We start from the raw sequence: 22,657 nt of genomic DNA, 5'->3' as shown, positions 1-22,657 counted from the left end.
CAGGATTGATACTGATCTGAAACATAAGTGCCAATAAGACTCCCATTTCCAAGATTCAAGAGTTCCAGCCTTGAAATGATAGGATCCAGGGGTTTCTGTTCCGAGCTCAGTGCACCTTTCGTCTCCAATATCTATACAGGTTTGTCCAAAACACAATTAAGAAAAACAAAAAACCCACAACGGTGTTCGTGACCTCTGCTCCCTCCATCCCCGTCCCAATGTCCAGGAGATGGGAGTTCAGACAAAAACTTAGACCAAAAAGCAACATCCCTAAAATTGTGCATTACTGTTTGCTGGGTTGGTTTGTTTGTTTCCCGTTTTTATTTTCTTTGGGGGGGGGATGGGGGAGGAGAGGGGAGGACCTGGGCGCAGAGGAGGAACCCAGGCTCTCAAGCCTCTCCTCCACCCTTCTTTTGCAGGGTGGTCTTCAGCGCACTGAAGGGAACACTTGTTGGGGAGTTCCCTTTCTGCTTGCTGCCTCCCACCGCCAGTCAGGCGGCCACAGGCAGAGGGGAGGCTGTGATCTGGGCTTGGCTGCGAGTCAGGAAGGCAAAGATCGCGGAGCCGGAGCGCTCAGGGCCAGGTGACACAGTCGTGGGTGCCCGGCGCCGCTTGACAGCTTCATCCCCGCCCACTGGCAGGAGAGCGCGGCCGGGCAGCACGCGCGCGCGCAGGGTCCTTAAAAGCCGCGGCCGCGCGGAGACGCCGAGCTCGCCCACCGCGCGCAGGCGGCGACATGCACGTGAACGGCAAAGTGGCGCTGGTGACCGGCGCGGCCCAGGGCATCGGCCGAGCCTCCGCCGAGGCGCTGCTGCTCAAGGGCGCCAAGGTAAGCGAGGCGGGGCGCACGGCGCGAACCTCGCCGGCCCACCCGAGACCCGCCCCCCAAGCCGGGGCCCCGGGGGACGGGGGCAGCGACCGAGGCTGAGCCCCCGGTGCCCGCCGTGCAGTCTCCAGAGCTGCCCAGGCTGGCGCGCTCGAGCGGACCTCGAACGCGCCGGGAGAGAACCCGAACTGTAAACTGCCCCATCTCCCTCCGGTCCAAAAGAGGAGCGTCCTGTGGTCTCTTTATTGTTGGTCTATTTCAAGAGCCGCGCAGGATCATCTCGATTCCTCTCCTCTTGTCTGTAGGTAGCGCTGGTCGATTGGAATCGTGAAGCAGGTTTAAAGTGTAAAGCTGCCCTGGATGAGCAGTTTGAACCTCAGAAGACTCTCTTCATCCAGTGCGATGTGGCCGATCAGGAACAACTAAGAGGTAAGGGCGGAGAATCCATCCATCCACGCGGAGCGTGCCTTGAGCAAGCAGCAACCTGAAGGCAACCCCCGGCCAGAGATCCAGCCTGGGGCGGGCGGCCGGCTATCTCCTGGAGAGCAGCTACCTCTGAGCTGCAAGAGATAGCTGGGACTGTTACGTTTCCTCTGACGTCCCAGTAGCCCTAAAAGCTAAGGGGGAAGACAAGCCAAGCATGCTTGAGAAATCCTTTTATTTTAGTCATTTGGCCGCACATAATGTAATCAAGATTCCTTGGTGTATTCCAAGACGGTGCTGCTACAGTAATTATTAAATGATTGAACTTGCAGATGGAACTGGGAAAGACAAAGTAGACTAGGCGAGTATGGCAAACAACTTCTCCCAGAAAGCTGGAAGACACAGAGTCCAATGACAATCAAATGTGGCAGTGTTTCTCTTTGGAACACACTAGAATGAAAGGTCAAGGGTTGTCATCACAGAAGTGCTGGATGCTTTTAACCACATGCTGTCTCTGGTGTTTCCCCTATGAAATGATACTTTAAAAACAATAATAGCTGTACCGTAGTCTTAGAATTGGAGAAGAAAAGTTTCTACCAGACTTTCCTCAATGCTTTCCTGTTTCCGTCTACTCACTTAAAATAGACCAATCTAGTTGTGAAATATCAGGGACCGTATTGGTGTAGACAATGAACAGATTTGGTCATATAGAAACCCAATAGATCTGTATGAAAAACATACATATTTTTCTGGGGAAAAATGGGAAAATAAAATATTTGTATTTCACAAAGTTTTTTTGAAAGACTAAGTAAATTATTAGACACCTCTTTAGTCAAGGGACCAAAAATATCTTCATAAAAGTCACTCTGGTACTTCTGTTCTTAACGTGGATGTGTGTTTTTTCGAAAATGTTGGGCTGTTCCGTGAGAGAGTGAAAATGGAGCTATATGTTAGAAGGAAACCAACTGCTGTTCAGGGAAATTGTTTTAAAGGAAATTATATAATTTAAATCTCAAAATGTTACAAAGACCTATAACGTGGGTTACAAGCATGAGAAGAAGAGACCTGTAAACATAGTGCTAGTTGCTGGAGGATAAAGTTTTGCTGATTGCACGGGATAGTTTTCATCAGGAATAAAGTCATGTCAAATCCCAACAGCCGTGCTGATGGAATGGGAACAGATTCCCTATAGATCATCTGAAAGCTATTTCTGTCTGAATTTATGTAGTTTCACATGTGACATTTAACCTTAATTGTTTTGCTTCCCAGTATTTAAAATTAGTACCTTGACTGTAAACACATTCCTTAAGGATAAGTGATTGTGAAGGAGGAAACCAGACACATAATGAGTGACCAGCAGAAGGCATGTTGATCGTGAGAAATCCACATGTTGTCTGGACATCAGCGTTTACTTGCATTTTAGGAAAACATGGCATTGGCTCTTCCAGTGTCAGGATTTAATGCTGCCTACAACTTTTAAAACTGCTTAGACATGTGGCCAAAGAGACTTCATTGAAATCATAAAAATGCAGAGGTGAAAAAGTTCTTGGAGATGACTTACAGATGAAAAATGCAACCTGAAGAGTTTAGGCAAATTACAAAGAGTACCACAGCATATAAATGTCAGCAAGAGTTACCAATAGATTGTAAGTTGCTTGAGCCCAAAATTCAGTGGTGTGTTATAAAGAGGAATACACCGATGTATAATTTGGTGTGTTATACATCGGTAAGGGCAGAGTATAAGGAATACAGTGGACACCGAAAGAGGAAAGAAAAGTAAAGAAGCAATTAGACATCCATATTTGACAACCTAATTTCCTGTAAGGTGGATGTGGAGTTCTGAAGAGTAGAATATCTTTAAGATGAAATGCAAAAATTAACAATAATAGTATTCCTTAGATCTTTTCTACTGGAGGACCTTTTCTGGAATCAATCTGAGATCTTAAGAAGCATTTTAAAGATTCTTTGAAAAAGTGAATAGTTTTTATATATTTTGTTGTTTTCCATTCCAGTACAGTAAAAGGTACTGTAAAGGGTACATATTAGAAAGTCTTGGCAATATTTCTGGCAGTTAACTTGCATAGTAATTTATCCATTTGGCAAATGAGTCCATGCCGTCTTCAATACGTCTGGTGGTTGTTAATAATTCTTTAATTTTATTTCAATCAATATAAAGTTTGTGAGGATCTATTTTTTTTAAGGAACTCATATGTTGGACCCAAGACCCGAGAACACATTTCTATCATTTGGAAGAATAACCACAATTGTTATCTATAGTTTCAAGTAATAGAACTAGAACCAGTGGTAAAAGGCCCAGGGAAACAATAAAACTATGTAAAAGGCTACTTTGAGAAATAATGTTTCTCAATACCAAGGGGTAAAGCCTAATTTTAACTGGTCAAGGAGGGTTTGCAAGGACTGGAAGTGTGGTTGGACAACGCAATGAGGGACCTTCAAACCTCAGAATCTATGCAGACTTGACCTTAGTTGAACATAGTTGTTATACAAACTTGCAATACAAAGCTGTCAAAATAGAAGAAGAAAAGGCAAACATCGAAGTTACGATAATCAAATAAAATCAACTGAATGAAAAATAGACTTACTAGGATATCCAAATGCACTGAAATGATCATAATGGATCTGGATACATAACTGTTTAATATGACACTTTATGAAGAAAATATGGCTTATTTTGAAAGGGATGCTTGTCATAGTCTAAGCCACAGAGCTTCAGTAACTTCTTAGGGACAGAGATGCTGGTTGCCCAGATTGACTTCTAAGAGCTCTTAGCATAGGATGCTCAGTTCTCTAAAATTTACACCACTGAGTTACTGCTTACAGAACTTTAATGTGCATACAAATCATCTGCGGATCTTATTAAGGTTAAGATTCTGATTCCATGATTCCATAGGTCTGTGGTGGCCACAGATTCTGCATTTCTAGCAGGTTCCCAGGTAATACTGATTGCTGCTGCTGGCTCACAAACCACACTTGAGAAGCAAGGCAGGAAGTCACAGTCTAAGAGTAGAACTTTCACGAGAAGGGTGGATGAATTAAAACCTCATTTCAGGGCATAGACTGTGATAAATGTGTCTGTGCAAAATAAGAACATTATCTATGATGTCTTTTTTCATTTTTTTTTATTAGATACTTTTAGGAAAGTTGTAGACCACTTTGGAAAACTGGACATTTTGGTGAATAATGCTGGAGTGAATAATGAGAAAAACTGGGAAAAAACTCTGCAAATTAATTTGGTAAGCTGTCTTAGCCATGTTCATGGTCTACAATTACTTAATAAAATGTTTTAAAAGGAAAAAGGGGTTTTTTTCATGGAAACAATACAATGACCTACAATATAGAAAAAGGGAAGTTATAAAAAGCTGGGGAAAAAAGCATTTCCTTTTACAAATAGGAAAACATTTGAGGTTTTCAATTATGAAAATAAATCTGTCTTAAAGTATTAAAAGGAAATATGAGAAAAAAACGTCGTTTACTGTATAACTTAGGAGTTGGCAAACTATGGCCCTCAGGCCAAATGAGCCTGCCACCTGTTTTTGTGACCTGCAAGCTAAAAATGGGCTTTACGTGTTTTAACAGTTGAAAAAATAAGCAAAAGAAGAAAAAAAAGAAATATATGAATATACAAAATTCAGATTTCAGTGTCTATAAAGTTTCATTGGAACACAGCCAAAGTCGTTTATTTACATGTTGTCTCTGGCTACTTTCATGCTACCGTGGTAGAATCGAATAATTGTGACAGAGGCCCTATGGTGTGCAATGCCTGAAATGTTTACCATCTGACTCTTTAGAGAAAAAAAAATTTCCAACCCCTGGATTAACTTATGTACTTAAAAAATAAATCTTAATTCCAGGACTATAACAGAAAACAAGGCTAAAGTGACCGTTGGACTCTGTAATTATTAAGATTTTTATCCTGAAGGCTGGTGGTGTGTGCATGCGTGTGTATGGGCATGCATGTGTGTAATTCCCACAACGTTTGTGATTATTTAGCTCTTCCTTGAATTGTAAACATGTAGAATAAGGAAATAAAATTTGTTTTATTCGTTGTATCATAAGCTTGCTGATTATCTTATTTTATAAACAGACTTGACATAAGATATTGGGGTTTAGTAACAAACTTTAGCTAAAGCCAAATGTCAGAGCTGGGCGGGGCATGGGGTCACCCTGTTTTTGGTAAGGTCTTTCTTACTAGTCTTGCAAAGCAGGCACATGTAAAGTACAGAGGGGCAGCTGTGTGTGTATAAATGCACAGGGAGTGGTCCCTACTTCACCACATCCAACTCCTTAAAAACAGGAACCATGTGATGTTTTTCTTTGTTCTTCTCTCAGTAATCAACACAGTATCTTGAAGATAGTGCTTATTCAATAAATGTTTGACTTGAATTGACATTCTCATGAGTAATGACGTTACTGTAATAACTTGATAGGAGTAATGAGAATTACCCTAACTCACAAGAAAGCTGAATCTGTGAGTACCACTTTGATAAGGTACAAGCTTGACAGATGCCTAAAATCCTTTGACCCAGAACAAAAGGTACTATTTTAAAGTACAAACACTCTCCTTCCAGTTCTTTCTAAAATTTTTCTCAAGTGCTCCTGGATATCATTATAGTTCAAAATAACTTTAAAACCTATTTGTCAAGTGTCCCTCAAAATCTTTCTGGTGTGTGTGTGTGTGTGTGTGTGCGTGTGTGTGTGTGTTTAGAGACATGACAACTGCTGTTCCTGAGTTGAGATAATTCTATGATTTTCTTCTACTTTAGGCTAATAACGTAGTGAAATAAGATGAAACATTTTCATACTGTGAACCATACTTACATCTCTTGGCTAAATCTTACTTTATCATGGTATATCCATGTCTAAGATACTATTGAATTTGCTTAGTTAATACCTAATTTAATTTTATATTTGTGTCTCTCTGTTATAAATGATAAGAGCTTATAATTTTCTTTTCTTAAAATATTTCTATTTGGTTTGGCTGTCAGCTATTCCTTTGCTTACTTCTATCTCCTTGATCTGTCCGTTTCTGAATAGCATGTAGTCATATCTCAAATGACAAATGTCAACTTGCCTACCTCTTTCAGTCATTCTGTCAGTGTGAATTCTACATAAATGGCTGGTGATTATAATTTACTGATCTTTGATTTTTTAAAGTTGTAGCCCCATTTGCAACCTGTGATTTTTGATTTGTTTTATATTTCCAGAAATAATATTGGTACCCTATGTTTTCTTTTGATTCACATTTACCTAGGCATATCTTTTTCTATTTCTTTATTTTCAAAATGAAAGTAACCTTTTATGTGAATTTTGTCTCTTGCTAACAGTATAATGTGAGATCTTATTTTTCAAATCACATCTAGAAACAAATGCTTTTTATATTAGTGAATTTAAGCCACTCATATTTATTTTTACTCTTCTGTTAGGACTTATTCCTTCCACTTTAGTTCATACTTTATGTTCACTAAATTTTCTTTCTGTTTATGTTCTTTTTCCATTCTTGTCTTAAATTCCATTGGATCACTTTAATTTTCTTCAGCTGGTAAGAAAACCGTACATTTTATATGCAAACTTTGGTGGTTATCCCTGACTTATTATGAACCATACTTCATTACATCCTTTGGTTGCCAGATTTAAAATAATTTTTTTTTGGAATATGCAACCAATTGGAAACTGCAGGAATTTTTAAAAACATGTTTTTATAAACTTATGCCCCTCTCCAAAACCACATAAAGTGACAAGACTTTTTTTTGAATCAAGCTATGCTAATGAAAAAGCACAAATCACACAGCAGCTCTCTTCCTAGAACATCACTACTATTTTTAGCTTCATCAGTAAAACTACAGATATTTTATAGATAGAGGTCCCTAGGGTATAAAGTTCCTATATTCAGTGCATTCATAATGGGCACCTACTGTGCCTTTCTTCTGAGAAATCAGCTGTCAGAAAACATGTGCAATGATTAGAGTTAATATAAAGAAACATGAAAATAGTGAAGAGATTGTCTCAGAGGTAATAGGATTCGAATTATCTATCTTCATCCAGCAGAGAGGGCATGTTTGCTTTAATACAATAAATATACAGGTGAATAAACACCTGCTCCAATCTGGAAAGTTCCTGCATTATCTGCAAATAGAAAATTCTGCAAGACGGGAATTTTATTTGCCCTGTTTGGTTACAACTCACTCTCCTGGAGCTGGCCTTTATTTTTCTTTGAACTCTGCTGACAAAGGCCACTCCTTAGCTTAACTCCAGGGACTGATGACATTTATTTAATATTACATAAAAAGAACAAGGTATAACCTTTGTTACCCATATATAACTTAAAAACAACTTACTTCCCCTCCTACTTACAACACCCATTGCAAAAGTAGATTAGGGTCTGACCAATCATTATCCTTGGAACTTGATTATCTCTGTTAGTATAATGCAAATATTTGTGTGTGGTTTGTATAATAATTTTTTTCAACTCTGCTCTGGATGTAATTTACCTCCTTGTACAATTCCCTGTGTGGTCTTTTGCATATTTTTCCATGTTCTTGTCTATGTCAGAGAGTAACGGCTTAAAGGACCTCACCATGTATCTTTCCCTCTTCTGAAATTTTATACAACATAGTTTATACCATCCTTATAAGGCATGTCAGTTTTTAAATTTTATTAGAATTATTTCTATACATGTATAACTTATGCTAGTCTACTGTAAGTTCTTTGAAGGCAGAAAATTTTTGTTTTGCATACATAGATGTTCAATTAAAGTGTATTAGAAAAATAAACTGCTATTCTATGATATTTTGCATACATGGATATTCATTTTTGTGTTTCAGTACAATGTTTGGATGGTTTCCTAACACATCAGTGTTGCAAACAGTGTATGACAAACAGTATATATGTCCTTCCACTTTTACTCCTTAGCAAATTTGCCCTTTCTTTATTCTTCAGACAGCAGCTCTCACCTCTCTTCCCACACAAGAGATACAGTAAACCTCTTCCCAGTCTTTTGTTTCCACTAGGCTCCTCTGTGCTTCCTCACTCTAAAACCAGCCACAGCTGCCTTATTTATAGCTGCTCAGGCTCACAGGGGATGTTCAGGAAAGAATGAGTCTTTGTATAACTCTCAAAGGTTGGTCTGGCCATTGGGCAGAGGTAGACTTAACTCTGAATATTGATAAGGCCATTTGGTAATGTATTTATTTTACTTTTTGAAGCTTTAATAAACCTAAATAATTCATTCCCACTCAGATGGGACTTACAACCTAATTTGGACATATGACTAACTTACATTGACTCCTTTAGTATAGTCAAATAAAAATTAAACAAAATAGATGGTTATTGTTGGGGATTTTAAAAAGATTTGTTTCAGACCTGAATTTAAAATTCATGAACTTTTATTTTATGTCTCTGATCTTGAATTTCCCAGTTTGTGAAAGGATGAAGGTAATCCTCTTACCTCTAAGGTTGGTTAAGCGTCAATAAACCATAATTTGCATGAAGCATCCAGCACGGTGCTACTACATAGCGGTCACTCAATAAATTGCATTTCTCGTCCAGAGACTAAAAACCTACATTTTCTTCATTCGCACTATCTCGTTTCTAAACGGGGTGGGTCCCTCTGCTCTATACTGCCTCTAATGAAGAGTTGAGGAAATGGATAGAAACAGTGTTGTCAAGTGTACTCCTTTTTCTTGGCTCCCAAGGGTGTTGATTACACCTTAAATTAGTAACTACTTTCTGTTATTGCTACTCTGCCATATCTAAAGATCCCATTGAAATGTTATAGTTAGGGAGAGCTTGCTAAATTTTATAAGTAGCTTCTGCAAGGGGGAAGACAATCATATCTACCCCCTAAATAAGCAGAAATTTAAAAAGATTGAACATGGAAGAATAAAAGATGAGAAAAGGTTTCAGGAAAAAAATGATCATCTATACTAGTATCCCTTGAGAACTGGCTGGAGAAAAAACAAGAAACCTGAAAGGCAGAGTTTCATGATTTAGATGACAGAATCTTTTAAAAAATTGCTTTAATTACAGTGTAGCACAAGAACCATAAATAAACTAAAAGCAACTGCAGACTGGAGGGAAATTAAATAAAGGAAATGACAGATTAGGAAAATTCCGTAGTAAATACATACACACACACACACACACACATACACACAAATGTTATAGGAGCATAAATACATATATGTGTGTATAATAGGAAGACATTATGCCTAATAAGAGGAGTTAAACAAGTTCATTTATCATTTATCTGTATTACTAGAGAATTATTTCCAGGATAGGGGAATTTATGAGAGTGGTTTTAAGTTATAGAATGCTTTAACTTGTTAAAAAAAAAAAAGTATGTTAACATTTGGAATACTATACAATTTCAGTATTACATGTAAAAGTTGTCTCTTCGTAACTAAAAATGTTGAGTAAGCATGTGTTAACTATATCACTTTGTCAATAATTGAATTTTCATTTATCCTAAGTAAAAGTAGACATTGGATTTTCCTCTTTTTTTGAGAGTCAAATACAAAATTTTAACTACCTTTACAAAATGGACTAAAATAATACTATAGATTCCAGCTTTTTTGTATTTGTAGCGAGAACATATCTGTAATTTTTGTTTTCTTTTTTTCCCTGGATGCTTGATATTACAATGACCCAATTTATACAATGTATAAACATTGCCAAAAGGCCACAAATATATTTAGGAAACATTTTTATTCTATGTTTTTCTAACAATTCCATTAATATATGATCTGGGATATGGAAGAGGTTGTCAAAGTAAAGGAAAAGAGGTGAAAGTTTCTTATATGTACAGCTAAAAACCTTAGGCTTTGTCTTGCAGGTTTATCCTAAGAAGCCTTTCATTTGAAAAGTTACTCAGTTCTTAACCTGATAATGGATGGCAAGATAATCCTTTGCCTTCTCCATCAAAAACCAGGAAATAAATCTGGCTTTTAAAAAAAATTAAAAACATTCCCAAATTTTCTATCTGGCTGCATCTTGTAGATGTTGAAAACACAAAAGCAGGTGTCAGCAAAGCTGTAAATACCTAAGAATAAAAGCGTAGCGCCAATACACATAAACAGAAATTCTGTTCAGACATGCTGGAGACTTGGGCAGAAACACAGAATCTAACTGACTTCAGTAATTTCAGCCATCTACATTCTTTTCCTTCTTATATAAACCATTAATGTTTTGTTTTTCCTTTTTAAAGGGAATCATGTGCAGGTTTTACTCATTCTCCCTAAGCCTACTTAATATCAAACTGATGCATGGCTTAAGTGAATAGAATCTTCAGCTTACATTTTTTGTGCTAGAACTACTGTTAGATAGAGAGGCAACTCTGGATCCTTGTCAAAAAACTCCAAAAAGACTTTTTAAAATAAAAAGAAGGTAACCACCAATATATATCCTCAGGTTCAGACTCATTATCTCATTATCTGTTGTATCATTTTCTTTGCAGTGTTGTAAAGAATGAGAGATGTAGGAATTAAGATGTGGAAAGCAAATTTTCACCTTTCAAAAGTCTGAGTTGGAAGGGAGAGGAGTTCTTAAATCTAAAAGGGAATGTAAGGTTCCAAATATGTTTCATGTCACAAGTTGATTTTGATAGTGATTAATTCTTAAATGTTAGAATAAAACCGAAAAGGTGCCTATACATGGATGTGAGTAGCAAAGCAGAGTAAGCTTTCAAAAGGACAGCTGCAGGAGCGATGAACAAAATGAAGTGATTTCATTACTGAAGACCATATGTCCAAGGAACAGAAATCCCTTGCTCAAACTGGGTACAACAGCTATGTGATCTCATACGACACAGAGTTCAGGATTGCTTGACGCCGCAGCTCCCAGATCTCATTCCCATCTGCCAGCCGTCATGGTGGTTTCCTCTTAAAGATGCTATCAACAGAACTTCATTCCAGCCATCGCCCCCATACAAAGCAATGAAAAAGGAGTAACGCAATCATTTCTTTCTGGTTTTCTTAAGGGCAATGACAATTTTCTCCGCAGAGTCCTCTTCCGTCACCCTCCCCAACCCAGACCCCACCTCCAGCTGACTGCTTCTCAGGTCTCGCCAGAAATGGTCCCATTTGGCTCCTAAACCAGTCACGGGCAAGGGGAATGGGATTTCTGTGATTGAAATAGATGAATCACTGTTTGCACTAAAACAGGGGAGATCACGTTCCTCTGTATTACATGCGGAAGAAGTAGATGCAAATGCAAAATAGAAGGAGGAAATGAAAACTGTGTAGGAAATCAAGGGCATCCACTATTACATATTCCAAGATCCAAAAGAATGAAACAGAGCAGGTGGATGTGGAACAGTTGGACAAGAGAACCGTGTGCTAAGAAGGGTGAATGCGTTTTGTGTCCAGTATTTAGAAAAGAAAAAGAATATACAGAATTCTTGAAGATGCTGAGGATTAGTGAAAGTAACAAGACACTCGGAATAGAACCTTTATCATAAAATCTCAGAGCAGGCAACTAAGTGAAGTTTTGCAGAGATGTGATGAGCTCTACAAGTTTAGGCAAATAAAAGAGAATCCAGTCAATGCGTTTAAAGAAACACAGCCACTTCAAAACCTTTCATTGATAACATGTGCAGGAATCTCCCTCGGTGTCTGGGATAGTAATAAAAACGTTGGTGTGTGACCATATGATGAAGTATAATAGCTCTGTTGCTTTTCCCATTTCTGCCCTTGGACTAGGTTTCTGTCATCAGTGGAACCTACCTGGGTTTGGACTACATGAGCAAGCAAAATGGAGGTGAAGGTGGCATCATTATTAATATGTCCTCTTTAGCAGGTAAGGACAATTATCATGTTACTAATGATTTCTTACTGGTAATTGGGACCACAAAAGTAACTCTTCAAAGCGTATTTATTATCAACTCAGGTTTGAAATTGAAACTTGGTTTACTTTTTTTTTTTTTACTGGTTCTATGGAATTTTCTGTTGTATACTATCAGAAGTTCAAACTCTAAGTTTATTCCTATTATCTTAAATTGTGACTTTTTAAAGTTATCTTTCTGCAGTACTATTTTAAAAAAATGTATATATATTTTCCCAGAGTTGCTATTTGTCAAAGGTTATTGTGAGATTCCTAAGCAGTAAAACATGTAAAAGCACCTCTGATAGACTAAAAAGGACTAAAATAAAGTTAAGGTATCTCTACTCCTGTGTGATTTTAGTAAGCGTATCTAATTTTAAAATATGGCATATATAGTTAGTTGGGATATACTGTCGGGGAAGCCAGACTTGATCTCTACTTTCTCAGCCTCTGTGGCCCAGCCTCAGAATGAAATTGACATAAGATAGATCAAACAGGAGCAAAGCATACAGGTTTTCGCACGTCCACGAGAGCCTCCACAGGAAAACGAAGACCCAAAGAAATGGCAAGGCCTCGGTGTTTACAAACTAGGTTGAACAAAGCAATGCAATTGTGGGAAAGTAACTAAAATATATGGGGAGACTAAAGAAAGATAAAGTTATTTTAACAACGTCTGTACAGATGTCTCTTGGCCTTGACTCCAATCTCCAGCGATAAGGTTTCTTTTCTCCTGGTACCGGGACAGCATCTTTTACATGGGATTCTGTGTCCCGCTTTCAGGAAGAAAAGGGAGATTAAAGTGCTCCCTTGCACCTGCTGTTTTACAAGTGCCTTTAGCTCAAATTCACCCTTATGCCCATGTGACATATTTTGGGGTGGCATATTCCACCTCCCTTCAGTGTAAACTGCAATAATAAATAGACCCAAAGGTGTAATGGCTTAAACATAGCGTAAGCTTATTCCTCACTCATATATCAGCCCAGGGCAAGATCCTTGCCGCAGGGAACCTCTTCTGTACGCAGTCTTTTGGGAAACCAGGCTGGCAGAAGCTCTTCAGCGTGGAGCTTCCAGGGTTACGCTGGCACTGGGGGACTCCTTTCTCTCCTACAGAAAGAGCGAGAGAACCCTGAGGAGGTGCGGCCCCTCTTCTAAACCCCAGCCCTGCAATGGCAAACCTCGCTCCGCTCACATTCCTACAGGCTTTGACCTCATGGCTCACCTAACGACAGGGAGTCTGGGAAATGTAGTCTAGCTGTGTGTCTGAGGGTGGATGTCAGAGGAGAGCTGATCATCCTTGCCACAAAGGGCAATCCAAACTGTGTTTTATCCGGGGCAGTGTCATTTACGATCAGCTGATGTCGTCTTACTCAGTATTAGCTATCAACCTTTGGCAGGAACTTTTGGAGCAAAAGACTTTACTTTGAAAATTCTAGGAAAAAAATCATTAATGGGTCTTGAGAAGTTAAAGTGAAATCATGAAATTTTAGAACACTGACCAATATTGACAGCAAGTCTAAACTATTCGTGTCCAAAAAACAGTGAGACTTTCTTCAGTCATTTGGTTGGTTTCAGTTACTGTGGTAATTGCAGAATCGGTGTTCCTTGCCACGCCCCCCCCCATCCTGTCCTCCACCTCCCGGCTGCAGTGGCACTGGGGGAGTCAGGTTTGGAGGTACCTGTGACCACACTAGTGTCTGAGGCTCAGCGTTTTTCTCATTCCTCCAGGAATCATCGTCAGATGGTCTTTAAACCACTGTGAACTTAGCACGAGTGGAAACTTAGACATCTCCCTCTTCAGAAGTTCTCAAAAGTAAACCCGCATCTCATTTTCTGAGTTGCTTCAAGACAAAAATGCCATCCCTAGAGTTATTATAGACCTAGTTCTATAAATTGTTCAGGGTAATCTGGTTATTTTTCCTAACATGTCATCTACTTATAAATTATAACATTTCAAGTCCAAGAGTACATTAAAAGGTGAAAGCATGGGCAATACTTAAAAGAGATATTCAGCCCCAGAGAGCGCTGAAGTTTAGATTCTCAGAGGCTGGAACCCAAAAGGCAAATTGTCCTGGCTAAATCTACACTATTTTGAAATGAAATCGTAAGAAAAATATATAAATGATTGGAGAATTAAGAAGAAATATTTAATAGTTTAATACAAATATAAATGTACAAAAGAACCTAGGGTGGTGATTAAGACATAATTCCATGAATTCTCTCTTAAAGTTAAGGGGGCTGGTAACACTTGGAGAACCATGAACACTATACCAGGAGACTTGACCTTGTATCATTGGAAGCACTGATTTCAATCTCAGGAAAGAGAGAAGGCCTCAGGGGTGAATCAATATAGGACTCCCTGGGAGAGCCTCTGTACCGGAAGAGGCTTACTTGCCCCAAAGAGCATGAATAGAGAAATGTAGGGTAGTACTACCTTTTATCCAATAAAAATATTTAAATATATAGTAACAATTAACTTTCACTGAGCGCTCACCGTTTGCATGATACTCTTTTAAACACTGCTGTTATGTGTTCTCTCATTTAGTACTCTCAACAGCACAGTGAAGTAGATTCTATAATCTTCATCTTGCAGATAAGGGAACCTAGCCTGGGGAGTTTAGGTTTTTGCACAAGCTTACATGCAAGGAAGCGGGGGAGCTGCAGTTCTCATGCTAGCTGCCTGATACGAGATCCCCTACTCTTAACCACTTGATTTTCTCTCTCTTCTGTCTATGAGTCTGTCAGTCTGTCTCTCTTTCTATCTTAGCCTAATTATAAAGAAAGAGAAACTGAATTCCTGTAACTTGATTAAGCCAGTGCGATTTGCTAGTATCTTCAGGCCTCCTGGGCACTACTTTAATCTCAGGACTATTTATTAAACCTTCAGCGAAAGCTTAAGCTTTTGCCCCATTTGACACACACAGAGTAAAGCCCTGGAACCATCTGGGGAGCTTACCAACATCACAAGTCAAAACATGCCATAGAGAAGAGTAATTTAGGGATTACAATTAGATGTCCACTTGGCTTTCTTGGCTAAGAGCTTGCTTTGTCACAGTACCCATCCTGGGTGTGAATTTTCTTCTTACCTATCTCAGAGCCAGCATTGGGAACCCTGTGTGGATCCTTCTCTAATCGTGCAGATAAAACAATGAATGGATATAAATTCAACGAGGAGACCACTTTGGCTTTGAATTACCTTTCTGACACTCTTACAGTCTAGTGAATAGCAGAACAGTCTAAAGTGGAGTAGCACTGACATATATACACTACCAAATGTAAAATAGATAGCTAGTGGGAAGCAGCCGCATAGCACAGGGAGATCAGCTCGGTGCTTTGTGACCACCTAGAGGGGTGGGATAGGGAGGGTGGGAGGGAGACGGAAGAGGGAGGAAATATGGTGTTATATGTATATGTATAGCTGATTCACTTTGTTATACAGCAGAAACTAACACAACATTGTAAAGCAATTATACTCCAATAGCTATTTTAAAAACAAACAAACAAAAAAAGCAAATTGGTTCTCCCTCTGATATTCCTCCCAATAGGCAGGGTAACTCTGTTGATCATGGTTCAATAGTTCGTCTCTGTCCGTTATACTTGATTGGGTACCTTCATAATGCCCGTCCTCCATACCTGTGGCATCTACACCATTTCCTTGTTGCCTCTGGCCAATCCAGACAGCCCCTGCTACCCCTCCTCTGACCCTGGGCTTTGTCACTGAGGTGTCCTCATCTCACAAAGAGTATGAAAATGTATTGTCTTGAATTTTATCCACTCACCAAGAGCTTCTGTTCTTCCCATAATGAGATCAGTTTGATAAAAATACAGCATTTTGTAATAGTAGCAGAAGATAAATGTAGACGTCTCACATCCTCACACTTTCCTCAGAAATAATATCAACAATTTTGTTCCCTTGAAGTCGGAGCATGTCGGCAGAGGTCAGATGACCAAAAAAGTCCTTGAGGGGTTACTGGAGTCAAAGTAATTCTTTTTTTTTTTTTTTTGACTCCTCAGCTTATATGAGGTATGATGGACAAATAAATTTGTGGGAAGAGTAGTTCTAATGCGTGCTTCCTCTGTGTTTTCCAAATATTCCTTCCTCACAGGCTTTCCCTCTTTTCCCCCTACTGCTCACTCTGTTGAAGGAATGTTGGGTAATATTCAACCCAACCAGAGTCCATCCCATGATCTCTTGCACAGATCCAGTGGAATCATTTAGTGTCATAATGAAACCTCAAGTTGACACACTGGTTTCGGCAGAGAAGTTAATGAGTAATGACCGCTGACGCAGACCGAGTATCAGATGCAATTAATAAGTTTAACAAACAGAGGAGTAGTTACAGTGGAGAGTGATTCCTCGGTGTATTGAGGGGAGGGTGTGCTTGTCCCTGGAAGCCCTGGAAGTTGTTCCAACCTCTGTTAACCACATAGATTCTTCTGTACGAGTTTTTGTCTATAAACATAATATATGAACCTGCACTCATTTTACCACATCCATCCTTAACTATCAAACAAGAAAAAGTTGAACCAGAGAGAAGAGTGAAGTCTGGTTTAAAGCAGATAAACAGCTCTGCTCCCATGAGACATCCCATGGGAGTCAATTATGCTTCTTCTATACTTAGTGGGGAAGGAAGAGTAGTCATCACAGGAAAAGGAGTCTGCCCTCCAACCTTGCTCCCACCTGCTCAGCTACTGAGGTCTTGGTGTTTGCTATGCCTCAAAAATAAGTCACTCGGTAGCATTTTGTGAGTGACACCACGAAGGTCGTATCTGCTCTGAACTGAAAACATTAGAGTCTCAAGAAAATACTTGAAAATCTTAGAATTTGTTTAGCATGTCTTAAAAACCAGCCCAGCGACATACTCACTTGAACTCTAAGTTGTATCTACAACAATGTAATTAGTTTGTGTTACAGTAGAAGTGCTAAAGTTACCACTTTAAATGACACATTCAAGTTAACCAAACATGTTAAACATGGACAGAAGGGAAATGGGGCTATGAAAGTAACTGGCAGAGTTTCCACCCCAAGAGCTATACGCCAGTGTCTCGTCAACATGGCAGCACTTGTTAGCGTGGCATAGGTGAAACAGAAGCCCAATGAGAGGTACAAGGCTGTAGAACTCATGTGGCCTCAAGAGCAGCCGGACTGGAATGTCACAGCAGACCAGAAATTTCAGGGAATCACGAGGTACAACCCTCTGCAACTATCTTTGCTTTAAAGAAGAGGGACTAACATATTTAGCAAGTGCCAAGTTCCAGGCGCTGTGATGAACTATTGGTTCTATGATATCACATTTAACTTTTACAAATCCCTGCAATAGAAGTCCGTTTAATTATCTCCAATTTATAGTGGAACAATTCCTCTCAAACAAGCTGCAGAACATGGGAAAGGTGGTGAGGATTAGCAGGAGGAATAAAAGCAACTTTATGTTGCTCTGTTTTAGTGTATATCGTACAACGGCTGAATGTGCATTATCTGGATCTTAACTGGTCAGATGTCAACGGCTATGAGTACGTGGGCCACCTCCCTCGCTTAGTACCAGCAAAAGTCTTCGTGGTGTCCGTTTTGCTGTCTTATGGCTTAAAATTATTAAGAAGACATACACGAAAAGGAATCAGTAGGAAAGACTAAATATTTATAAATAGGCCTTTTGAGGAATGGATAAAAGATTTAGGGTTTCCTAGCCATAAAGACTATTAAGAAAATGACTAGTCTTCTAGAATTCAACATGAGAGACATTACCTACGGGCTTTGTTTAGAGGCAGATTCTGACTCAGTAAGTCTGGGGTGGATCCCACAATTCTGATGCTGGTCCTTGGCCCACACTTTGAGGAGCCAGCCTCTAGTTTGTACAGGGACATTCTTTGAGTGGCTGAGAAAGCTCATCTTGGTTTCCTCTGATCACAGCGTAGGGGATCACTGAACTTTTAGGAAGGGGGATTGTGATGGGAACTTAGGGACAACTTTCTGAGCATTAACAATCCCTGGAGAGTGCTGCTGGGGTTACCTTTCTGGAAAGATTTTTATCACAGAAGATGCAGTCGTTCTGTGGAAGTTTATGCCACTTTTTATGTCAGATCATACTTTAAGACATAATTTGTTAACGGCAAGCATGCGACTGAGGGGAAAAAAAGCAGCATCAGATAAGGTGTTCTGTTGTGTGGAAAAGCATCTAATAAGGAAGTCCACCAGTTACTTTGGTCCACTTTCTGCACAAACACAGATAAATGGATTCTCACCAGTTCTCTTTTCTTTCCTTATTAAAGAAGTGCTGGTTAACCACAGAAAGATGGGTAGACCGTTTCTTTTCTGACTGTAAAGAAAATGTGAGGAATTTCGATCCCTGCTTTTTAGCACAGCTGCTGAACTCAAGTTTATCATGCAAAGATCAGTATCCTTAGATTCTCAATTTCCTTTCCTAAGTTGAATTTCTTTAGCACTTCTGTATAGTCTATCTTACATAATTTCTATCCATTTAAAAGAAAATATGTTCAAGGATTCAGTACAACTGCCGTCTGAGCAGATTTCAGTTTTTTGCACAAAAACTTTTTGAGCGATTTGCCTTCTGTGAAATGTAGATATTAAAGTTATCTTTTGTAAATACAGGTAGAAAGAATATTAAAGATAGAGGAACTAATGTGGAAAGGGAAATGATATTTTACTTTTCCAAATGACTTCTTTATTTTTTCTATAATTACATGTGTCATTTTCAGGTATTTAAAATTTTTTTTCATAATTATCCCATCAGTCAGTGCCATTTGGTGTTATCATCCTGAGAGGCTGTAGAAAATATTTCTCTGTTTCGTGGGTAGAATTTCTCCCTCTGTTGAGATTATTTTTCTTAATCTACAGTTAGGACGGACATAAACCTGCAACTAATTAAACGTGTTGTATTTTGGAGAGAGAGCCATTTCACAATTCTTTAAGTAAACTTGCAGAGTGCTGGGCCCAGAATAAATAAGTATTGAAAATCTATTCTTAACTTTTTAAATATAAGGCATCCATTTTTAAGCACAATTAAGGATTCCTCGCAACATCAAACAAAATGACATTCTTTTAGAGACTGTTCTCTCATGGTCTCAGTCCTTTGTTGCGTTATTCTTAAATCCTTTAACATGAAGACGAAATAATTTTGCTGTGCATATGGGAATTAATTTGCAAGATTTTAAAAAATCCAAATTCATTCTAGCAACTGGGCCTGTAGCCACTATCCTGGCAGAAGTCCCTGTGAAGTCAGATGGGGTGATCTGGATGGTCAGATATCAAAGTTCTACCCTACCCCTGCGCCAGGGGCTCTCAATAGAGCAGATTTAAAATACTACGTCAATATCCTTTGTATTTAAAGTTACTAAATACATAGTTCTTAAATGAATGCGCTTCTGTAATACTTTTGAATTAGGATTAGCAAGAGTCCACGGTTTGCCAAGGTTCAGAAACCAAACCCAGTTAGGATGCTGTACCAGATTTGTGGCATTTTAGTGCAAAAGATACCTTTTCATAAAAAGGTACAATGTGGATAAACAGGTAAATAAAACAATAAACAAGACTTGAGATGTTTCATCTTTAGGAAAAATGATTACATTTATATAAAGATAATAGCAAATGGTAATGCTTATTATGTGTCAGGCACAGTTTTAAGTATTTTATGTAAATTAGCTCATTCAGGACTCACAATAGCTACTATTACTACTCTATTTCACAGAGGGAAAACACCATGGTACGCAGCAGTAACCCCTCCAAAGGTAACAGAGCTCACTGTGGTGGATTCAGGATTTGAGATCAGCCAGTCTGGCACTCCAAATCCAAACTACTGTGCTATAATCTGTCTCGACCAATTCAATTAAAAGGACATTTTTACATGGTTAAGTAGTATAGGAAATAACATTCTGGTCAAATGGTGATCCTCCCCTTGGTTTTATACATTTCAACTAACTATTTAAAACATGCTTTCATTATATTTGGCGCTTACTTGGTACCAAACACATATTTCTAAAATGAATTCACTCCTATAAAACCTTTTGAATTAGCACACACTGTAGTTTAAGGGAAGAAGACTAAATTTCCCATCTCAAGACAGAGTAAAAGATCTTGGCTGGACATCTGGAATTTAAATTTGAAAATTATGTGTGTTTGTGTGTGTGTGTGTATGTGTGTGTGTGGGTGTGTGTGTGAGAGAGAGAGAGAGAGAATGAGAATGAAAGAGACATGGAGGGAATGAATTTCATCCACAGGAGTGGATAAGGTCACCTAAGGAAAGAGTGTGCATAGAAAAGCAGAGAGGACCAGGACCAGCTCTCGGGTCCCCCAGCCTATTTCTGGGTCTGGTCAAGGAGGAGCAGCCCGCAGAGGACGTGGAGGAGGACCTGCTGGTGAGTGTGAGGTGGAAGGAACCAGCGTACGGAGGGAAGTGCTGCAAGGAGAGCATAATTCACTGTGTTGGTTGCTACTGACTAAAGTATTAAGCACGATGAAGACCTGGCCTTAGCAGACGTCCGTCACTGGCAACCGCCACAACATCTGTTGGACTGGACTGGTCAGAGGAAAGCCTGGTTAGCGTGAGCTGTGCAGCAGTGGAGAGGCAGCTGGAGAAGGAGGTGAAACCAAGAGGGCTACTATTTTTAGATGAGTGATTTTGAGACGTTCATATCTCAAAGAAAAGCCGTTTCTCTTTTGATTCTGCACGTGATACAAGTAACCACTCTAGGCTTCTTAAAATATTCCCGTCTTTAATTTCTGTGACACGATGCTTAGCTTGTTTTCTTCCTACCTCCACTGGTTCAGCCTTCTCAGTCTCTTGCTCCGTCATCCTCCTCTACCATGGAGGGCTGCCAGGTATAGTTGTGCAGGTTGTAAACTGCAGGAACTCTGTGGGGCACAATCTCCACAAACTACCATGTGAGTGGTGTCCCCAGAGTCATGTCAGACACACCCTGAACAATTCTCTGAGCTGACCCTTATTACTAGCCTCAGAACAGGTTTTTATTTGAAGCACATGGAAACATTATATGTTGGTGCTGCAGGTCTAAGGTTGGTAACAGAGGTATGGCTAAACAATGCGATACTGAAGTTGACCACAACAGCAGTAATGTTATACTTGGAAGGGAGAAAAGGATCGTGAGACCCAATAGAAAATGTTGGATTTCTGAAACATTTCCACCCCAACTAAAATCATTGTCAAAAAGAAAAGCCTTAAAAAAAACACCTTTTCTCTCTCCCTTCAGCCTCCCTTTTCAAAGCGGCAAACTGAGGGAGAGAGAGCAGACTTCTACATTGAAAGTCAGTTGGCAAGTTGGGGACAAAGCCCCACACATCTCTACCTGTTTGAACCGCAAGGAGCCACGGTTAAAATCTACACGTACTGGGGAGACAAAGAAAAACTCTCTACCTAACTAAACTAACTACAACTTGCCTAAATAAAATAATTGAAAAATAGAATTCTCCTTTTTTTATAAGACCTCAGAACTGAATATATCTATCAAAAGAGCAATGTATATGCAAGTGATAGGTATATCCTTATGGTGTAATACCATTCACTCAGAAAAAAAAAAAAGGAAGAAAGAGAAATGAGCTATTGATACACATTACAACATGGATGAATCCCATAAGAATTATCCTGAGTGAAAGAAGTCAGACAGAAAAGTTTACACTGTATGATTACATGTATATAAACTTCTAGAAGTGGCAAACTAATCTATAGTGACACAAAACAGATCAGTGGTTGCTTACGGGGAGGGGAAAGGCAGAAGGACAGGATGACAGGGCACGAGGAAACTTTCAGGGGATGGCTGTGTTCATATCTTGATTGTGGTCGTGGTTTTGTGGGTGTAGACCTATGTCAGAACCTATCAAACCACACACTTTAAATATATGCAGTTTATTGTATGCCAGTTATACCAAAAAGCTGTAAAAATATCTTAAAAGGATGCTTGATTTCTGAATGTCTGACATGGATTTATGCCGCCTTTGATCTAATGCCAGAGAGTGAAAGCAATGCAAGAGGAAACATTCTGCAGGATTGCAGTGAAAATCTCATTGGAGTGCCACGAGAGTCATAAAACCAAGTGCCACTTTAAAAATGCAAACAAATTCTAATTGCATCTGCAATTCTACCTTTAAAGGAAAGTATGTGTTTTGCAGCTGGCTTCTTAGAACCAACACAACAGCATTTGCTCTCTTTTGCTGCTGTGACACTTTGAACCAGTTTGGGTTCGGAAGCTCAGTGCCTGCACATACATAACAGAAATTCATTCTCATTCATCTCTGACATCCTTGCATTTTTTGTGGCTGTCAACAGTTCATCTCTGACTCAGGTTCAGTCTGCATTTCCTGCTGCCCGTGAATGCCACCTACAGCCACTACCTTGGTCTCATAAACATTGAAGGAGCGGGTAGAACAGTGACCTACTTACAAGAACAAGAAGCAGCAACGCCTGGCTGCACCTGTTTATTCTGTTTATCTCGATCTCCTAATACACCTGTTCACCCTGTGGAGGCATCATGAGTTCTTGTTGACTGACACTGACAAACTTAATTAACTTACACATGTTACTGAACCGAAAAAAACAAAACAAAACA

At 39.3% G+C, this 22,657-nt stretch overlaps 1 protein-coding gene across 2 annotated transcripts in view; it reads left to right on the top strand.

The window, feature by feature from the left end:
• The first annotated feature begins 219 nt into the window (after positions 1–219).
• Positions 220–22,657, top strand: part of HPGD (15-hydroxyprostaglandin dehydrogenase) — a 29,796-nt gene continuing 7,358 nt past the window's right edge. Inside the window, exons 1-5 of one of the 2 annotated variants that reach the window (XM_057547760.1) lie at positions 220–829; positions 1,132–1,255; positions 4,397–4,503; positions 11,965–12,061; positions 21,305–21,518. In XM_057547760.1, the coding sequence (XP_057403743.1) occupies positions 737–829; positions 1,132–1,255; positions 4,397–4,503; positions 11,965–12,061; positions 21,305–21,330 (447 nt within the window). In that variant the 5' untranslated portion in view covers positions 220–736 and the 3' untranslated portion in view covers positions 21,331–21,518. Of the gene's footprint in view, positions 830–1,131; positions 1,256–4,396; positions 4,504–11,964; positions 12,062–21,304; positions 21,519–22,657 lie in introns of those variants that run through there. The other variant, XM_057547759.1, reaches the window with a different exon arrangement.

This window comes from Balaenoptera acutorostrata, chromosome 6, assembly GCF_949987535.1.
Source record: "Balaenoptera acutorostrata chromosome 6, mBalAcu1.1, whole genome shotgun sequence".
In the NCBI taxonomy this organism is placed as follows: domain Eukaryota; kingdom Metazoa; phylum Chordata; class Mammalia; order Artiodactyla; family Balaenopteridae; genus Balaenoptera; species Balaenoptera acutorostrata.
This window is presented reverse-complemented; position numbering and strand designations above follow the sequence as displayed.